The sequence below is a fragment of the Microcaecilia unicolor genome, chromosome 13, assembly GCF_901765095.1.
Source record: "Microcaecilia unicolor chromosome 13, aMicUni1.1, whole genome shotgun sequence".
Lineage (NCBI taxonomy): Eukaryota > Metazoa > Chordata > Amphibia > Gymnophiona > Siphonopidae > Microcaecilia > Microcaecilia unicolor.
In genome coordinates this window covers 78749112-78768561 of record NC_044043.1, presented here as the reverse complement: position 1 = coordinate 78768561, position 19450 = coordinate 78749112, and the positions used below count along the sequence as shown (strand labels likewise).

The following is a 19450-nucleotide window of genomic DNA, read 5'->3' as shown; positions in this document are numbered from 1 at the left end:
CCAGGGTAGATCATTACATATACAAAAAAAGATCTTCCACTCTTGTAAGCCCTTTGGGGAAGGATCATAGGGTAGGATACAAATTGGAATGAAATGTTGTTTAAATGCGTGGGAATATTTTTGTATTAATGCTACATTTTCTTGGTTGGCTGTGCCTTTCTCGGCTTTATTTTGCTGTTTCAAAGTGCAGCACTGCACCAAGGGCTGAGTGAGTGGTGTGGCTGCTCAGGGCACAGATATGGAAGGATGGAAACATTGCTCCCAGCCCACTGTCTCCTCTCACTGATGGTAGTAAAATGGGCAGTCGGGATGGGGGAGCGGTATCGGTGGACGAGTCACAAAGGGCATAATTATAGCTTGGTACAGGCCTGGCAAAGTGTAATGTATGCAGTTTGCTTTGTGCTGCAGTGTCCTAATGAATGTTTAATAGCAAGCAGGTGGCCGTATATTTCATTAAAGCAATTTATTATGGATTGTATGGCTTAATTCTGTGGAAAAATCAATAGGAAGAGACTTAAAGAAAAAGAAGATGAATTGAATTAAGTAGGCAGATTTATAATAAGACATTAAATAACACAAACACCTTTCATCCTCTTTCTGCAGTTGTTTTTTTTTTTTGTAGAAGCCAGTTTGCATGTTCTCATCACCATTATATGGGTCAGTTGAGTCATAATGAAGTCATGAGTCTGTTACTCTTATTTGACACTGAGGATTAACTAGACTAAGTAGCTACAATCACGTGTGTAGCTGGCAAAACATTATAGGCTTGTTATAGCTGCTAGGTCAGATGTAGCTGAAGTTCTTAAAGTGGAAGGCTAAGTGCTTTGAAAATGAGCCCCATAATCTCATTAGACCCCCCCCCCCCCCCTGAGTTTTTAGATAATTTCAATAGTCATGATTGGTTTCTATGTAGTCACAGTTTACCACTTTTAAATTAGAATGGGTTAAAAATTTACAGGAGAGTAGCAGTATTCATTTGCTCTCTTGATAATTTGTGTGTTCAAATTTGAATGCAGAAATGGCAGGGATAAAGTTAATATTTTAGTAGCTTTATTTGTATATTTTCAGCGATCCAACTTGTGAGTTTAAATTTATGCAGCACCGTCCCCATTTCGTTAAATGTGTTATCCAATAGCCCTATCAATGAAGCTGCTAACTGTGAGAGTCTGCAGATAAGTACAAAGGCAGTGCTGCAGAGTAAGGGTTTGTTTTCTTTTCACTTAGCTGCCAAACCAGAAAAAGTTGCAAATCGTTGTCCTCTGTGCCATGAGAATTTCACACCTGGAGAGGAGGTAAGAAGGAAGAATTGGCCTGAGGTGTCCCATAGGTCAATTACTATGGCTCATATCCACCAAAGATAGGCATCCACTGGTTACCTTTAGTAAATGTCTACAAATTTAAAACTACCCCATCTTACAGACACTTTTCTTCTTTTGAATGCACTCTTTTCACTTGTCCGTTAGTGACAGTTTCTTATTGCTGTCTAGATTCATTCATCATCTTTCTCATCCCATCTCAAGGTTCACCTTCTTTCTTTTGCATGTATTCTGTTTTTTTTTTAGCTACTCTCTCAAGTGTATTTTACTTGGTGGTTCTTTGGTTATAAAACATCTTAGATTGCATTTGTATGCATGCATGTAAAGCAAAAAAAAAAATAATAATCATCTATTATCTGTTAGTTTTGCTTTAATAAGATTACTGGCATTTCTGCTGCTGGTATTACGATGAGACTAAGATGAAGAGTAAGTGTGACCCTAAGGGTATAATTGTGATTACAGTTTACTTAAGAACGGCAAACACAGAAGAAAGCAGACCTCCGCGATGGAGAAACCAAGAAAAGAACACAGAGAAGGTGACAAGATGGATGACGCCAAACAAACTTCTACTGGACTTGCTGTGAACTTTTTTCTGAGTCCAGTAGAAGTTTGTTTGGCGTCATCCATCTTGTCACCTTCTCTGTGTTCTTTTCTTACAGTTTACTTAACCCCTATTCTAAACCTGAATTAGCTTGCAAAAAATCTTTCTTTGTTTTTCCAAATAAAAGTACTTCCCACCAGGACATCTTGCCTCCCCCTGGCCAGCATAGCAATTTGAGCAAAGAGCTACAGATCTGCAAGACCCCAGTTTAACTTCCCTTATTTATTTTATTTCTGTATTTATATTCTGCACTTCTCTTATTTATTTCTATATTTGTATTCTGACTATCTTGCAAATTCTAGGCAGAGTACAGTATAACATAATAATTAAAATCTTTGACATAAAACAAATTAACGACAAATAGGATAAATTTCCACAATACAATATTATCATCAGCATCCTTCAAGCCTGCAATTCAAATGTTTATTTTACTCTAAATTACCAGCAAGACCTTTTTTTATGTTTCAATGATTTTTATTGACAACAAATGCAAATAAACTTTACATACAAATAAGAAACTTATTCCACATCTCAATGCTGTCACAACATTTTGGTATCTTCCCCCTCTCCTCCCGCCCTCTAATTCCCCCTCCCCTTCCCCCAGCAAGACCTTTTTTAAAATTAGAACATTTTTATATCAAAAGCTTCCTGAAATAAATAAGTTTTCAACTTAACCTTAAACCTTAACTTAACCATACAACTTAACCTTAAATTCTTTCAGTTTTCACAATAAGCGGATTCCCCAGGGAGTGTTTTTCACAATTTAGGACCTCTTATATAGAAAATAGAATTTCTATACTCTTCCAAGAAAACCAACCAAAAGCAAGGTACATCCAATACACCAGATCCTGCAGATCGCAGAGACCTTGAGGTGTGATGAAGATGAAAACGAGATGCTATTAGAGGAGAAATGATACATAATACTTTAAAAAACAAAACAAGAATCTCGTATCGCCTGGATTAGACTTCCCGAGCTTGTACGTCTAGCCCCGTCTTTGGCCGTTTTCAAATCCAGGCTAAAAGCCCACCTTTTTAACGCTGATTTTGACTCCTAACCACTACTCACTTGCCCTGTACCCTTTTATCCCCACCTCTTTAATTCCCTTACCTCTTAGTTGTTCTGTCTGTTTGTCTGTCCTATTTAGATTGTGAGCTCTTTGAGCAGGGACTGTCTTTTCATGTATGGTGTACAGCGCTGCGTATGCCTTGTAGCGCTATAGAAGTGATAAGTAGTAGTAGTATCAAATTTGTGATTCTACAGTTAACCAGTGAAATGCAATCAGGGATGGTGTAATGTGAGCGCACAGTTTCATAATATCAAGCTACAAACAGGTAGGCCAAAGTGGCTGCATCTGTTCACAAAAAAAGGTTGTGATCCTTACAGGCTGCATGGAAGAGCCCCCTTCTGGAGGTGGTGGAGGCAAGAAAAAAAATCTTAGTTTGTACGTGCTGGCTTCTAACTTTGGCCTGGGATAAGTGGTGAGAAAGGTAAAGCTGGAGATTAACTGAGAACTCTGGTGTTGCACAAGGAAGTGGGAATAGGCAGATTTGATTACTCTTGTAATCATGCCCATTGTTTCTGCGTTAGTGTAACAATGTCATGTTTTGTTAGGCCTGGAAGTTTCACCTGATGGGAAGGGATGGTTGCAAGATGAACTTGCGCAGGACGGGAGCCCTTCAGAGAACTCAGCCACTTCAGCAGGGTATGTATGGTATTTGTACAAGAAAATAGTACATGTGTTTCTGCTCTCTAAGCAGGAGGGGGCTACCTGGATTGAAATTTGTTTATCCAAAGAAGGGAGGCTGTTTTAAAATGAAATAGTGCCTCAGTGAAGGGGTGGGTTAATTTTCACATACAATTTTAGAGGGGAGAAAAGAACTGTGTTTAACTAGAAATTATAAAATGGATTTACTTTTTTAGAACAGGTCTACTTTTATTGCTACAGGTTTGTTGTCTCCCGTTAAGTAATATATGTATTTTCTAAGCCAGTGGTTCCCAAATGTGGTCCTGGAGGCACCCCAGCCAGTCAGGTTTTCATTATATCCACAATGAATATTTGTGAGAGAGACTTGCATGCACTGCCTCCACTGCATGCAAATCTCTTTCATGAATATTTATTATGGATCTACTGAAAACCTGACTGGCTGGGGTGCCTCCAGAACTAGGTTTGGGAACCACTGGTCTAAGCTCTGATGTACACCTTAATTTTCTTTCATGATTGAATGTAGATGTACATCATATTGTAGACAGATTGTAGAGGAAACAAGATGAACAATAAGGTAATCATTGTCTGCCTTCCTGGATAACTGTTTAGAAAATCAGAACACTCTCGTGGTAGTAGTTTCCTTGTTATCCAGCTAGACCAGTCCACACCAGTGGGTTTTATCCCCAAACCAGCAGCTGGAGGTAGAGAATAAAACAGTTTCCAGTGATCTCACCGATATAACAGGAGGTGCATCCTGGAACTAGGCTGGTATTGCCTTTTTGTTGATTTTCTAGCCTGACTTCCCCCCAGGCCTTGGCTGGTGTCTGGTTGAGTCCTCAGGCCTGTTCACAGTCTACTACCAGGTTGAGTTGGGAGGGAGGGGGTTACCCCTCTATGTCTGGGTCTCTTGCTTGTGAGCTGGTTCCCTGGAGCACTTAGCACAGGCTTTACGGGGTCCCTGTGAGTAGGGGCCAGGACCCGTGCCCCCTTTCCCCTCACGAGCCTCACCCTTTAGAGAGAAAAAAAAAGTCCAACTGATGGGTTGATAATATTTTTTTTAACTTTAAGTCTGCAAGGGAAAATGAAAATGCTTTTGTAGGCTGAGCTTGTGAGAACAGTAGGTTTGGTCTCCAGCCTTAGACTGTTGAGAAGGGGATCCCTTTTTCCACGTCAGACCCTGGAAGTTCAGAAAACTATATGTGGGGGTTATGTGTCCTGAGCACTGCTCCAATGGATACAGCAACTTCCATCCTCCTCGGTCTCTGCCTGGCTGGAATCTAGTGTGGCTTTCTTGACAGACTTGTTTTATGATCTAACCCTTACGTGTTTGATTTCAGTGGGTACTCTGCATCAACTTTGGCTGTGCATGGGGCGGATGCGACCTCCAAGGACCAACTTTGCAGGTTGCCCTTCAGGAGTGGCTTGTTTTGGGAGGACCTGGTTGAAGCCAGGCCTCACCAGCTGTTTGAGGACAAGCCCCAGGGACCCTCTAGGGCTGCTGGGGCACAGGGTTGTTCCTGTGATAGCATCCACTTCTGCTCTAAGAATCCCTCTTTAGGGGTGCCATTGCTAAAGGTCAGAAATGGCAGCCCATTTGGGTGCAAAGCAGCCCAGAGACCATGGCAGATCCTCTGGCTCCAGTACCATTACTCAGAAAAGGCCCCATTAAGATTCAGGGTGCCCTAACCAGACTGTGCAGGTGGGAGGTTGGTTCAGTTTTTGTACTGGAGTGGACCTTTATGACCTCAGACCAGTGGGTTCTGGAGGTCATCTTCAATGACTATGCCTTGGATGTCGCATGTCCTGTTTCCAACTCCTTTGATATCCCCCTGCAGCTCCCCTCTCAGACGCAGAGCAGTAGAAGAAACCTTAGCTGACCTCTACCAGCTGGGAATAGTGGAGAAAGTTCCTGCAGCAGATTGAGGATGGGTGCAATCCTTCATTTACTTTGTGGTCCCCAAAAAGGGAGGCTCTTTCTGTCCCATTCTGGACCTCAAGGGAGTCAATGCAGCCTTGCAGGTGCCCCGCTTTCACATGGAGACCTTTCTTTTGGTGATCACTTCTGTTTGCCCAGGAGAATTTCTTTCCTCTCTTGTCCTCTCAGAGGCCTACTTTCACATCCTCATTCATCTGGATCACATGCAGTGTATGAGGTTCTGGATGTTGGGCAGGCATTTCCAATTCAGGGGCCTTCCGAGTGGGCTGACCAGGGTAACGCAGACCTTTTCCAAGGATATGATGGTGGCTGTTGCCTTTCTCCACAAGGAAGGAGTACAAGTCCATCCATACCTGGATGACTGGCTGATCCAGACCAATTCAGAGCAGGACCCTTGGGCGACAGCGTCCTGGATTGCTTATCGTCTTAAAAGTATAGCCTGGGTGGTCAACTATGATATGAGTCACACCAAGCCAACCTAGAGGTTCGAGTACCTGAGGATAAACTTCCTTACAAAAATAGGGTGCTCCTGCCTGACTCAAAAGAGAGTCTCCAAACTGCAGAATCGGCAGCAGGCTTTTTGTGTCCAGGTTTCACATATGTCCCCTTCAGAGGGTGCTTTTGTCCTGTTGGAGTCCCCAGTCACAGAATTTCAGCAGCAGCTGCTGGGATCACTTAGCTAGGCTTCTCCTTTATCAGTCCCAGAGTGGACAGTATTCACCACCTATGCAAGACCTGGACTGGGGGGGCCCTTTGTCATTCCAGTTCGCTGCAGGGCACTTGGTCGATGTAGAAGTCCTCTTTGTCCATCAACCATTTGGAGGCCAGGGCAATTTACTTGGCATTACAGGGTTTCCTCACCATCATTCAAAAGGAGGCAGTCCAGGTTTTCTTGTACAGTGTGAGAGCAGTGACTTACGTTAACAAGCAAGGTGGTCCCAGAAGCGAGGCGGTGATGCTGGAGGATCCAGTGGTTGTGCAGTTGGGCAGAATGCCAGCTCTTGGCGCTCTTGGTGATTGATGCACATAGCTGGAGTCAACAATGTTCAGGCAAACTTTCTCAGCTGCTGAGATCTGGACCTGGTAGAATGGGCCTTGAGTGAAGCACCCTTCTGGCTCATTGTGAATCGCTGGTGGAAGTTGGATCTGATCTGGTGGTTTCCTCGGACAAAAGGAAAGAGTAATCCACCTAAGTGGATGAACACTAACTCCCACGTAAATATAACAGCACAGAGAGAGTGGGAAGTGGACCAATGACTCCAGGAGAACGGGAGATAAGATTTCAAAGAACCACTTTATTCAATGACTCTCAAAGAACCACTTTATTCAATGACTCATTGAATAAAGTGGTTCTTTGAAATCTTATCTCCCGTTCTCCTGGAGTCATTGGTCCGGTTTCCCCAGACAACATAGTGTCCTCGTTTCTTCAGCCACAGGGCTGCGAAGGGCTTGGCGAGGACTGATGCACTTGTGCAGACTTGGCCTCATTGGGATGTACTGTAGATGTTCTCCCCTTAGCCTATGGTGGGTCTTGTGCAGCACCCCTTTCTGATGATTCTTATGGCACCATATTAGCTGAGACAGCTGTGGTATGCAGATCTTATTCGGCTTCTGGTGTAGAGCCTCTCCTCTGACTGAGAGGGCAGGGTCTTCTCCACCAGGGGCTGGTCATCATGGACAGTCTGGATACCTTCTGGCTTACAGCCTTGTCCTTGAGAAGAAATGTCTGAGGTGCAAGGGTTATTTGGCTCTGGTGAATGAAACCCTGTTGTGCACCAAGAAATCCTCCACATCTCTAGCATAGGTTTGGAAGATGTTTGAATTGTGGTGTAGTTCTTGGAAGGCAGATATCTCTGTGGTCCTGTTCTTCTTCCAGGACGGGTTTGACTAGAGCATAGCCCTGAACTCCATGAAGGTCTGGGTGGGTGGCTGTGGCCTGCTTTCAGAGCCTTTGGAGGGCAGGACTCTGATAACCTTGCCTGATGTAGTCTGCTTCTTGCAGGGTGTTAAGCAACTTCTTCCTCCACTTTGATTGGCCCTGGCGGGACCTCCCTCAGGTTGGCATCTCTCCTTGAAAGCGGCATTTCTGATGGTCATTTTTTTTCTCAGTTCGATGTATCTCAGAGCTCCATGTTCTTTCGTGTAGAGATCCCTACTTACCCTTTTCAGGTAACCTGGTGTCCTTGTTTACTGTGCCCTCCTTTCTCCCTAAAGTAGTGTCTCCGTTCCACTTGAACCATGGTAGTTTGGCTACCTTCTTGTATGCGAGGATCTAGGGAGAGAATAGATCATATGCTATGCAATGAAATATTCACAGAGCTTTACTGAAATGCTTGACGCTCACTAATGAGTCAGACCACCTTTTCATTTTATTTTAAGGCCCGTGTAAAGGAGAAGCAGCTTCTAAGGCATTGATTGCGTGCTGCATCAAGGCCAACTATTGAAGCGACCTATATTTTGGCCAATACAGATATCCTGGTGGGGCTGCACACCCATTCAACTAGAACCCAGGCCAAATTCTGGGCAGAGGCCTGGGCCATCTCCCTGGAGGACATTGTCTGCTGGCAACTTGGTCCTCTTTGCATTCCTTTGTGAAATACTACAAGATGGATCTGTGTGCCAGAGGTGACAGCACTTTTAGCAGGGCATTGGTGCAGCGAACTTTGTCTTTTACCTGCCGAGATATATAGTACATCCCACTGGTGTGGACTGGTCTAGCTGGACAATAAGGGAAGGTGAAATTTTATTCTTACCTGTTAATTTTCTTTCCTTGAGCCTTGCTAGATCAGTCTACCATCCTGCCCAAAGACTGGTTCATGGGATTACCTACTCATTGCTCGGGGACTTGGTGATCCCAATCTGATCTCTCTTTATAGCTTCAGTTTGTTTAATGTTTTGTTTTGTTTTTTTATTCTGTTTTTGGGCACAAGTTCCAGAGGACCCTACAGGGGATATTCTTATTTCTAGGCTTTATTAGAGGTATACTGACTAGGTCCAGGCTGCATCTCCTGTTATACTGGTGAGATCACTGGAAACTTGTCTTGAGTTTTTGTTTACCTCCATTGAAGAATATAACCCACTGGTGTGGACTGGTCCAGCAAGACTCAAGGAAAGGAAATTAATAGAAAATAATAAATTTTACCTTTTCTTACTCCCTACGAAAAGTAAAATATCAAATTTGAAGGAGAGAATTTTATTTTTACCATTTTTGTTCTGTTTTTGTTTTAAATCCCCCTCCCCCACAGGTAAAGCAGGGGGACTGACTGTGCCTAAGCCAGGTTTTCCTGGCTCAAAGATGCGGACCCCAGCCTCAGGAAGTAAGATTCCCGCCCCACGAGCTGGGATGGGTAAAACCACAGGCAAGACCCAGCCCACCCGATGACAGGCAACAGTGAAGCTTTCGCTCTCTCCTCCTCAGTGCATAGCAGCATTAAGATAGTGTGGTGAATAATTTTAATGCGTTGTTGTCGTGAACTGTTATTTGTTTTTTTTTTCTCACATGAACATCTTATAAGCTTCTGCACCTAGCAGTTGCTTTTAGCTATTAATTTTTCTATAGCTCTGGATTCTGTATCTAAATCATTTTTACTTTCTGTGGTTTCTGCTATATCTAAAAATATGCAGAGATCGCTTATTGAGAGAAAGATGATTTTTTATTTTCTTCCCTTAGGTCAATGAATTGACCTGTTTTGCTGCAGACACCATAAGTTAAATTAAGCTAGCACTTTCATCCAGAAAGGATCTGGTGCACTTTGAACTACAGTCTTATTGCATTACAGACAGACCTGGAGCTGGTAGCACATTTCTGTACAGCATAACAGTGCTTAACCTGCTCATTTTGTATGTTGTCTGTTGCATCCAGATTTTTCTTCTGTTACCTTTGGTGGTACTTTAGGAAATGGGTACAGCAGACTTTTTCAAGGCTATAATAATTCTGCAGTCAAATTGGAGTTTGCTTCTCAGATCGAAATAAGTCTAAGGGGCTCAAACACTTTGAGTAGGTGGAAGTATGTGAGCACAGTTTAAAAAAATCTAAGTTTTCATATATGGTCAGCAAACACGGATGAATGGTGACTTAATCAGATTTGTCTCCCTTCTTTTTATTCTTGTTATGCTTTACCATGACACCAGATGCTTCTGTGCTGATAGTGCAGTTTCCATAGCAGTAACGCTATAGATCTGATTTGCTGAGTACTCCAATATACCCTTAGACTGGGATAAGTTTGATGCTGCTCCCATATTATTCTTTGTGAATATTGTGATTAAACAACCATTTACAGTTATCTTTCTTTGCATGGAAAGGCTTCCTACTACTTAAGAGGATTTTCTTGGCAAGATAGCAATGTCCGTAACTCTAGGAGATTGTACAAAAATGTCAGCTGTGCCTGTTTGGGATTACTTGTTTCCAGGCTAGAATCATGCTGACTCCTCACAGCGGACAGTTGGTCCACTTAATTATTGGCCCAGCTCCAGAAAGAACAGGCACTCCAGAACTTAATACAAGTTTATTATAAATGAGGGAAAAAAACCAATATGAGAAACATCAGAAAAAAATACAGAATATTCGGAAAATAAGCAAAAGTTTTAAAAGGAATGTTTGTGGCACGATTGCTTTTTTGCTTTTCCAGTGGCCATTCCATTGTTCTGTTTTACTTAAGTAATGTTTTAAATTTCTCTGCTAGGATATAATTTATTACTACAGCTTTGTATGATGCTCTTTACACTGTAAAGCTGGTCTCCTTTACTCCCAAATATTAGAAAAGCTGTGTGGATCTTAAAGGTAAAAATAAGAGAGCCAAACCATTGTTGTACTGATAAAAGGTCTCCTGGAGCTTTACAGATGCAGACAGCACGGCCAGCTGGTTCTGGTGTCTGTTTTCAGAGCAACACACTGTAGGCTGAAGCACAGCCACAAGCTACTGCAAGCTGCTAGAAGTTCAATAAAGATTGCACTGTAAGAGGCAAGGGAAAAAATGACTTTAAGCAGGATAAATCAGATCAAAGGAAACCAGAATTCTGAATAAGGAAAGTATTTTAGCTGAGAACTGTGTAAATGCATGTGATGAACTGGGCACAGAAACAGAAAATGTCAGTAATGTACCTGACTGCAGTGAGGTCAGCTGACATACGGAGCTCTATTTCAGTGCTCTGCTCAAAAGACCTTGGACCATCCATTTGAAACATTTTCAGAGGAGTCATGATGGACAGACCACCTGCCGGGTTACTTCAGCAAATCCCCACTCTCCTTTGCTGCTGAGCTCTATTGATTTCCTGTCCTCTGGCAATAACCTGGACAGAGACCACGAGGAGAGCAGCAGTGGAAAAGTAAACAACATTTCCACCCTGCAACAACGGCTCACCTGGAGCAGTGGAAGGCATTGGCACAATTAATTTACAACTTTTCAACATTTTGGAAGAAAAATCTCATTCTGCAGATATGAATAATGTTTATCCACATGTATTTAGAAATTAAATACCTTCTATTTTTTTAAATAGTAATTTAAATGACATCTATCCCCTATAAAATATTAAATATTTGAGATTTTTCTGAATCAATACAGATGAATGTTGGTATTTGTTCATATATTTAGAGCATCTGTTGTATGAGATACCTGCAAAATGTTGTCATTCAAAGGGCTTGAGTGAAATCCTCTTATTAACAAAACAAAATACATGTTTGCCTTTTAAAGATGGGCATTATTGCACTTGAGATGAGATATCTGGGAGTTTATTTGTGGACAAAGCATATTATTTTTGTGTTTTTGTTTTTTTTTACCTGTGTTGTACACATAAGAGGCCTATTTACTAATGTGTGCTAAGATTTTGCAGTTATTACATGGTAATAGCCAAAATTAATGCACTGAAATTACAAAACCTCTATATTGGCTGCTGTGAGCATTGCGACATTTTGGGGATGGGCTGGCAGTTATGTGGTTAACACAGAGAAAAAGTTGCTACTTCGTGTGAATAATATATTTGATACCACAAAATGCAGTCAGCTATACCTCTTGAGCTGTCATGAACTGCTCCAGATTCTTCCCCAAGGTAGAATTTTCTGCATTAGCTGCTTTAACATGGCAGTTAGTGCATGTTAACCATTTATACCAGTGGTTCCCAAACCTGGTCCTGGAGGCACCCCAGCCAGTCAGACTTCAGGATATCCACAATGAATATTCATGAGAGAGATTTGCATGCACTGCCTCCACTGCATGCAAATCTATCTCATGAATATTTATTGCAGATATCCCGAAAACCTGACTGGATGGGGTGCCTCCAGGACCAGATTTGGGAGCCTCTGGTTTATACACTGCTATTAAGTCACCTTAAACATCTGATGCAACTTGGTACCTAGGCCCCTATGTTTTAATTTGTATACTACTCTGGGTGACTTTGTTTGCATGGGAGGATAACTTTATAAATGGGAGAAATGTCCTTCCTGAAGAGAACATTGCATTTTTAGCTATATCTCCTGGTTACAGCTTAACAGCATGAAACTCGCCAAGAATATCAAATGAACTGGTTTGCTAATTAGGCTCTAATTATATTTCTAAGCCCTTTTGTGCAGACACGTTCAAAGGTTGCCATCTAATCTAGAATGAAATCAAGGACGGTTTGTTTTATTGCAAATCGCTGGTGCCCAAACCTGTCCTCTGCTACTGTTATATTGGCGATGAATATGCTTGAGAGATTTGCATACATAGCCTCCATTATATGCCAGTACTATATATCGTAAAATACCCTGAATATACGATCATGGAGGTGTAAGAGGTCCGCTTTAGAGCCAGTGCTTGAAATCAGTCCATAATCAAGCTCATTTTCAAAGCACTTAGCCTCCCAAAGTTCCATAGAAACCTATGGAACTTAGCCTCCCAAAGTGCTTTGAAAATATGCCTCAATGTGTGGATTTGCTTTTACATGCGAGAACTACAAGACAGCTGATGAAAGTGTAAATTTATAAATATTTTTTAAATGTCATCTCTGTGTGTAGATTAAATGCTATAATTCTGTACTTGGGAATCTTGATTTGTACATTTGCATTCTGGTATTTAACTGTTTTGTCTTTGTTAAAGTTGTGTTGAAACAAATGGCAATATATGAAAGTATACAAATTTTTTTTTTAAATATATATTTTGCAAGTGGTGCTGTCTTTAGCTTTTTTTTTTTTTAATTGGAGGTATAACCCTCTTACTAATTTTCCCAATGGCATCATCTCCTCAGGTCCAAGCTCAGACCCTGTGCTTGGATTTTGTCAAAATGCTGAATAGCCACTAGATACTGATTTACACTGACTTTTTTTTTTTTTCTTGAACAATCTGTCTTACCTGTAATTTAGTTGTTGTTATTGATGCTTTAGCAGTTTTCTTTTACTAGTGCAAGATGAGCTTTAAAGTCCTAAACATATCCTAGCAGACAAGAGGTTTGGGGGGGGGGGGGGGGGGGGTGGTATGATAGACATTAATGTACCTCAAAGACTTAAGTCTTTTCTCAGTGTAAAAGAAACTGTAGAACAAGAGGATGAAAGCACTTTTGTGTGGCATGTAGAAAATATTTCTTTACAATACAATAAACAATGCAATAAAATTTCTTATATTCCAAAGGTACCTTTTCCAGTTCTGAACGCATTACAAAATGAAAACTTGGCAAGACTAAGAATTGCATAAAATAATAAAAATAATCCATTGCCTTAACTACATATTTTTTTAAATAATAAAGGGACCCTTTTACTAGCCGGCAGTAGGGCTACTGTTAGGTTTTCACATGAAAAATTGGCCCTACTGCCGGACTTGCTAGGGATGTGCCCGGCGGTAATTGCTGCTGGGTTAGCACCAGACCCCTTACCGCCTCCTATATGTCGTTGTATAAGTCTCTTACTGCGTGCAGTTCTGGAGACCGCACCTATGGAAAGATATAAACAGGATGGAGTCTGTCCAGAGGGTGGCTACAAAATTAGTAAGCGGTCTTGAACGCAAAAATTATAGGGACAGGCTTATGTACCTCAACATGTATATGCTGGAAGAGAGGAGGGAGAGAGGAGACATAGAGACATTTAAATATCTCAAGGACATTTATGTACAGGAAGAGAGCCTTTTTCAAATGAAGGAGAGCTCTGGAATGAGGGGGAATATGAAGAAAATAAGAGGGAATAGGTTTAGGAGTAATCTAAGGAAGTACTATTTTGCAGAAAGGGTGGTGGAGGCGAGGAAAGGCCTCCCGGTGGAGGTTGTGGAGTCGAGGACTGTTTCGGAATTTAAAAATAAGCATGTGGGATCGCTTAGGAAAAGCAAGAGTTAGGGGTTACAGAGGATGGGCAGACTGGATGGGTCATAAGGCCTTTATCTGCCGTCATGTTTCCAAGGGCTCCAGCAGGAAATGGCTGCATGACCATTTTTTAATTACTGCTCAACCATTTACTGCCCCCTTTAAAAAAAAAAAAAAATGAAAACAAAACACTTTTTACCGGCAGTGGTAAAAGGGAAAGGTGGCCTCAGCATGTGGCAATCCCATGTGCCGTAGCCACCGCGGGCCACATTTTACTGTCATTTGGTAAAAGAGACCCATCATTTTTCACTTTTCCAAAATGTCATGTAATTAGTCGTCATTCCCACCTCATGTGTTATTCCAAACTTTGGCTGCCTGGTGAGGGTGATGAATGCATGGAATAGTTTCCTAGGGACAGTGGTGGAGAAAGAAGAAAGCCAAAATTTATGAAGGCCTGCCCTAAACACACACATTCCTTCATAGCAAAGAAGTAAAAGGAAACCAGTGAGCAGCCAGGGCTTGTGCTATCATTATAGGAAGCAAATTGGCTTAGTGGTTAGAGCAGTGGGCTGAGAACCATAGAAGCCAGGATTCAAATCCTCCTGCCACTGACATTCCTTCTGACCTTGGCAAGTCACTTTGTTTCCCATTGCTGTGGCATTACCTGATTGGATCCTAAGCTCTTTGGAGTAGGGGATATATATTACCAGACATTTTATCACCATTGTACAGTGCTGCACAAATCCAGTGGTAGTATTAAAATGGTATCAGGCCTGACGGTGGTTGCAGTTACTGGTCAAAATGACACACTGGACAAGGATAGTTTTAGTCCTGCCCCTCCTCAAAGTGTCGTCAAGCACAGAAGAACAAATGACCCTCGCACAGGTCAAAACAAGCAGACAACACACAGCAAAGGTGACACAAAAGATGATGTCAAAGCAAAACGTCCAAAGGACTGAGATAGTTCACAGCGGGAGTTTAATTCAAAGTATGTGCATCATGAATTGCGTTTTGGCCACAAAGGCCTGCCTCAGGAAGCCCTGTAGTATGGAAAGTATTCAACTCCTCAGTGCTCTATAATGTCTGAAAACAACATACATAAAAACGGGAGCGTTTTGCTTTGCATTTGTTGCGCTTTTAACAGTAGGCACTCCTGTTTTTATACATTTGTGTTTAGGTGTTGAATACTTCCCCACTACAGGGACTCCTGGGGCAGGCCTTTGTGGCCGAAACACATTTCATGTTGAGTCCATTGTGTACTTTGAATAAAACTCCTGATGTGAACTTTGAGAGTCCTTTGGACGTTTTGCTTTGACATCATCTTTGTTGTCACCTTTGCTGTGTGTTGCCTCCTCAAAGAGTGACATCATGGGCTGTCACCCCTTTCCCCACTCCTTGTACTGGCCTGATTTGCCATGTTATTATCTCTTATTTGTCTGTGGATATGGACAGAATTGTTCCAGAACTGCAGCTGCTCAGTTCCTCTGAGTTTTAATGTACATTATCATCAAGAGTTTATTTTATTGAAATAGTTGCTGCATCATATGACCAAAGGGCTCATGATGTGAAGGAGAAGTCTGAGAATGTATGTTTGTAATAAAATACACATTAAAAAAATATCTGTATTCACAGCCTCTTGGTTCCTGTAGTGGAAGGGAGGGGTCTCAAAAATTTGCAGTAATTTGAAAAAGATTTTCATAAGTACAGACATATGCATCTTAAAGGTCATTTTTGGACTTCTTTGAGGGTCTAGTTAGGTCCCTTTTTAGAGGGATGGGGCATATTAGCATATTCATATGCATATATATATGCAAATGAATATGCTAATATGAAGGAAGGAAGAAAGCTGGCTTTTTGGGGAATAACCATAATGAATATGTGTGAGATATCTCATAAATACTCATTATGGTTATTCCCCAAAAAGCCAGCTCTTTCTCCCTTCCTTCCTTCCTTCCTCCTTATCCAGAACTCCCTCTTCCTCTCCAGTAGTAATTCCCCACCCCCTTTTCCATACCATGCCAGTGTAGGCCTTAGAAATGCATAAGCTCTGTATGTAGATCCTTCAAGAGGTAGTGTGTCATGATTTAGGCTCTACACCCTTTCTGATGTTTTGGTGCAACCTCAGTAAGGCCAACACACAATCTCTCTACTGCAAAACACTATACACAAACTTGTGCAAAAACACACTCGTAACCTTACCAAACCATAACAGCACTAATTCCAAGGACAGGACGAGCTACAACCTTATGCGTGGAAAGGCAGCACTAATTACACCAGTACACTACCTAGTGAAAAAAAAAAACAAACCCAAAACAAAAAGGGGTTGCAAATACTACACTAGCAGAATAGTGTACCTTGATCACACATGAAAAACACATGACAACAGATATGACACAAGGAACTAGAAATTTTAAAAAATATGAAGGCAAAATACTGAACTGGAAAGTTACCTCAAGAAGTCAGATTCAACACGCAGCAATACTAGAAAAATTGAAACTTGCATGAAAAATATCACAGATGCACATTTCCAAAAGCTGACATATTCCAATTAATACATTCTGAATAAAATACTTTTTTCTACCTTTGTTGTCTGAGCATTTAGTTTTTCTATTTGCTTTGGTCCCAGTGTCTTCTGTTTTATGCAGTGTCTTCTTTCCATTTTTCACTCACCATGTCCACTATCCTCCTGTGTCCTTATGCGTCCTGTCTACCAGCTGTAGCCCTGTCCTTTTAGCATCTGCCCTCAAAGTGTTCCGATCCAGCCCTTAAATTCAGCAATTTCCCCTTCATCCATATCCAGCATTTCTCCTCACTCCCCTTCCCTCCATCCATGTGCATGTGCTTCCTTTGTCTTCCCTCTCCTCCATCCATGTCCAGCATTTCTCTCTCCCTTCCCCTCCATCCGTGTGCATATCCTTCCTTTGTCTTTCCTTCCCTTCATCCTTGTCCAACATTTCTCCTCTCTTCCCTGCCCTCCACTTAATCCATGTGCATCTCCTTCCTGACTTCCCTCCATCCATCCATGTCCATCAACTCTCCATTCTCCCCTGCCCTCTCCTTCATCCACCCATATCCAGTAAATTTCCTCTCTTCCCGGCCCCCTCCATTCATCCATCCATGTTCAGCAATTCTCCTCTTTCTTCCATCCATGTCCAGGAACTCTCCATTCTCCCCTACCCTCCATCCATCCATGTCCAACAATTTTCCTTTCCCCTGCCCTGCCCTCCCCTCCTGTCCAGTGATCTCTCCCCCTCCCATCCCATCCATGTCCAGCGATCTGTACTCTCCCCCTGCCCTCTCCATGTCCAGCAATTTCTTCTCTCCCCCTACCCTCCCCTCCTCTCCATGTCCAACGATCTTTACTCTCCCCCTGCCCTCCCTCCTCGTCCCGCAATCTCTGCTCTCCCCCTGCCCTCCCTGCCCTCCCTCAGCTCTCCGACAGCCCTCCTCGCTGTTCCTTCCTGCCCCCCCACGCATTTAACCGTTTTACTTTCACACAGTGTCCTGCTTTCTGCGATGATACATTTCCTGTTTCTGCGAGGGCGGGATACTATGTGAGGGAAGGGAGAAGCTGGAGGCGAGCCACTGTGTTGTCTTCACTGCCTGAAAGTAAAAGGGTTAAACGCAGGGTGGGGGGAAAGAACGGCGAGGAGGAGGGAAGGAGGGCCCATTGAAAAGTAACCTTAAACCATGTCCCCCCTCGACCCCCAAACTACACCCATGCTAACACCCTTTCCTTTAAAAAAAATACTTCCTGACATTACTCCTGAGTCTGCCCCCCCCCTTCAACCTCAATTCATGTTCTCTAGTTCTACCACCTTCTCATCTCCGGAAAAGGTTTGTTTGTGGATTAATACCTTTCAAATTTTGAACGTCTGTATCATGTCACCCCTGTTTCTCCTTTCCTCCAAGGTATACATGTTCAAGTCGGCAAGTCTGTCCTCGTATGGTTTGCAACGCCAATCCCATACCATTTTTGTAGCTTTTCTTTGCACCGCTTCCAGTCTTTTTACATCTTTAGCAAGATACGGCCTCCAAAACAACACACAATACTCTAATACTTCACTTTAACTGTTTTTATCCCTGCCAGCTTGTTAGTAACAATAAACTGTGCTTTAATCTCCTGTATGTTATCACCTTGTATGAAAGGGGTTCTTTTACTAAAATGTGTTGTTTTTGCACTTAGCATGCCTTAACCATAAAAAATTAATGTGTAGTTATTGTTGGGAGTGTGTCCAGCATGTCCTCAGCAACTACTGCACTGAAAACTGCAGTAGTGTGCGTAAACTTGGTTGCAGTTAGTGCAGATGCACTTATACCGTGATTCTATATAAGGCGTGGCGAGTTGCATACATTAAATTAGGTGTGCACCCAATTTACTCATGCACCTTAATTGAGAAATAAGCCAATCAGTGCTAATTGGCTAACCAATTATCAGCACTAATTGGCAAAAATTGGAATGCATGCATGCTTCTTTTCAGGCATATTCTAAAATGAGGTGCGTGTAAATTCTAAGTCATGTAGCTGAAAACGGTGTGGCCATGGGAGGAGTGTGGGCATGTTGGGGGGGGTGTTCCTCAAATTTACATGGTTACAGAATTCGGGGGAACGTGCCTACATTTAGGCGTGGGTATTTACGCCAGGGTTTCAGTGGCATAAATGGCTGTGCATGCTTTAATGTAGGTGCGTTCCTCGCCCTTAAGCACTATTCTATAAACTGTGCCTAACTAAGCGTGGCTTATAGAATGGTGCTAAGCACAATGGTTAGTGCAGTGGCCCAAGAAACAGGGGAACTGGGTTCAATTCTCACTGCAGCTCCTTGTGATTCTGGGCAAGTCGCTTAATCCTCCATTGCCCCAGGTACAAAATAAGTACTTGTATATAATATGCAGGGGCAGACTGACCATTCGGGCAACCAGGCAGTGCCTGAGGGCCCAGAAACTCAAGGGGACCCAGAGGTTCTCCTTCCTTCCCCTGCTGCTGCACACTACAGCCCCCCGAGCCTCCCTCGTCCCACCTTGAAGGGCCCTGGTGGTCTAGTGGCCTCTGTGAGGGCAGGAAAGAACAACACTCCTTCCTGCCCGCTGCTGCTATTCTGCCAGGCACCACCGTGTTTTAAAAATGACTGCCAAGGCCCAAGACTCCCTCGATTATTGAGACCTGTGAGACTACTGTGGGAAGTCTTGGCACACATTTTGAAATCATGGCAGTGCTAGGCAGAATAGCGGTAGTGGGCAGAAAAGAGAGGGTTTCTTTCCTGCCTCCGAAGAAGCCACTTTATTTCCAGGTCCCTTCAAGGTAAGACCGGAAACGGCCCACTGTGGCTCGGGGGACTGTAGTGCACAGCAAAATAGCACTATTGCAGGGTGTGCCCAGGCGCCCTGCGGTAGTTTTGTTTGCTGCATGGGACTGCGGCGCCGGGCCCCCCTCGGGGGGGGGGGGGTGGCAGTGGCAGTGGGGGCGGCCTTGACCCGGGCCCAGCCCAGTCTCTCGGCAGCCCTGGACAAACTCATCAGCAAACAGGAATTTGGCCATGTATTACTGTATTCTATAGAACAGTGTAGAAAAATGAGCACAAAATACAGATAGTTTATAACTGCTGTTTCTATCAGCTACAGTAATTTGTCTGATG

At 42.8% G+C, this 19450-nt stretch overlaps 1 protein-coding gene across 3 annotated transcripts in view; it reads left to right on the top strand.

Annotated features, from left to right (window-relative positions):
• CEP104 (centrosomal protein 104) overlaps nucleotides 1-10079 on the top strand; it is a 71535-nt gene extending 61456 nt beyond the window's left edge. For all 3 annotated transcript variants that reach the window (XM_030222082.1, XM_030222083.1, XM_030222084.1), the window contains 3 exons: nucleotides 1225-1292; nucleotides 3530-3620; nucleotides 8805-10079. In XM_030222082.1, the coding sequence (XP_030077942.1) occupies nucleotides 1225-1292; nucleotides 3530-3620; nucleotides 8805-8941 (296 nt within the window). In that variant the 3' untranslated portion in view covers nucleotides 8942-10079. The remainder of the gene's footprint in view (nucleotides 1-1224; nucleotides 1293-3529; nucleotides 3621-8804) is intronic.
• The last annotated feature ends 9371 nt before the right edge of the window (nucleotides 10080-19450 follow it).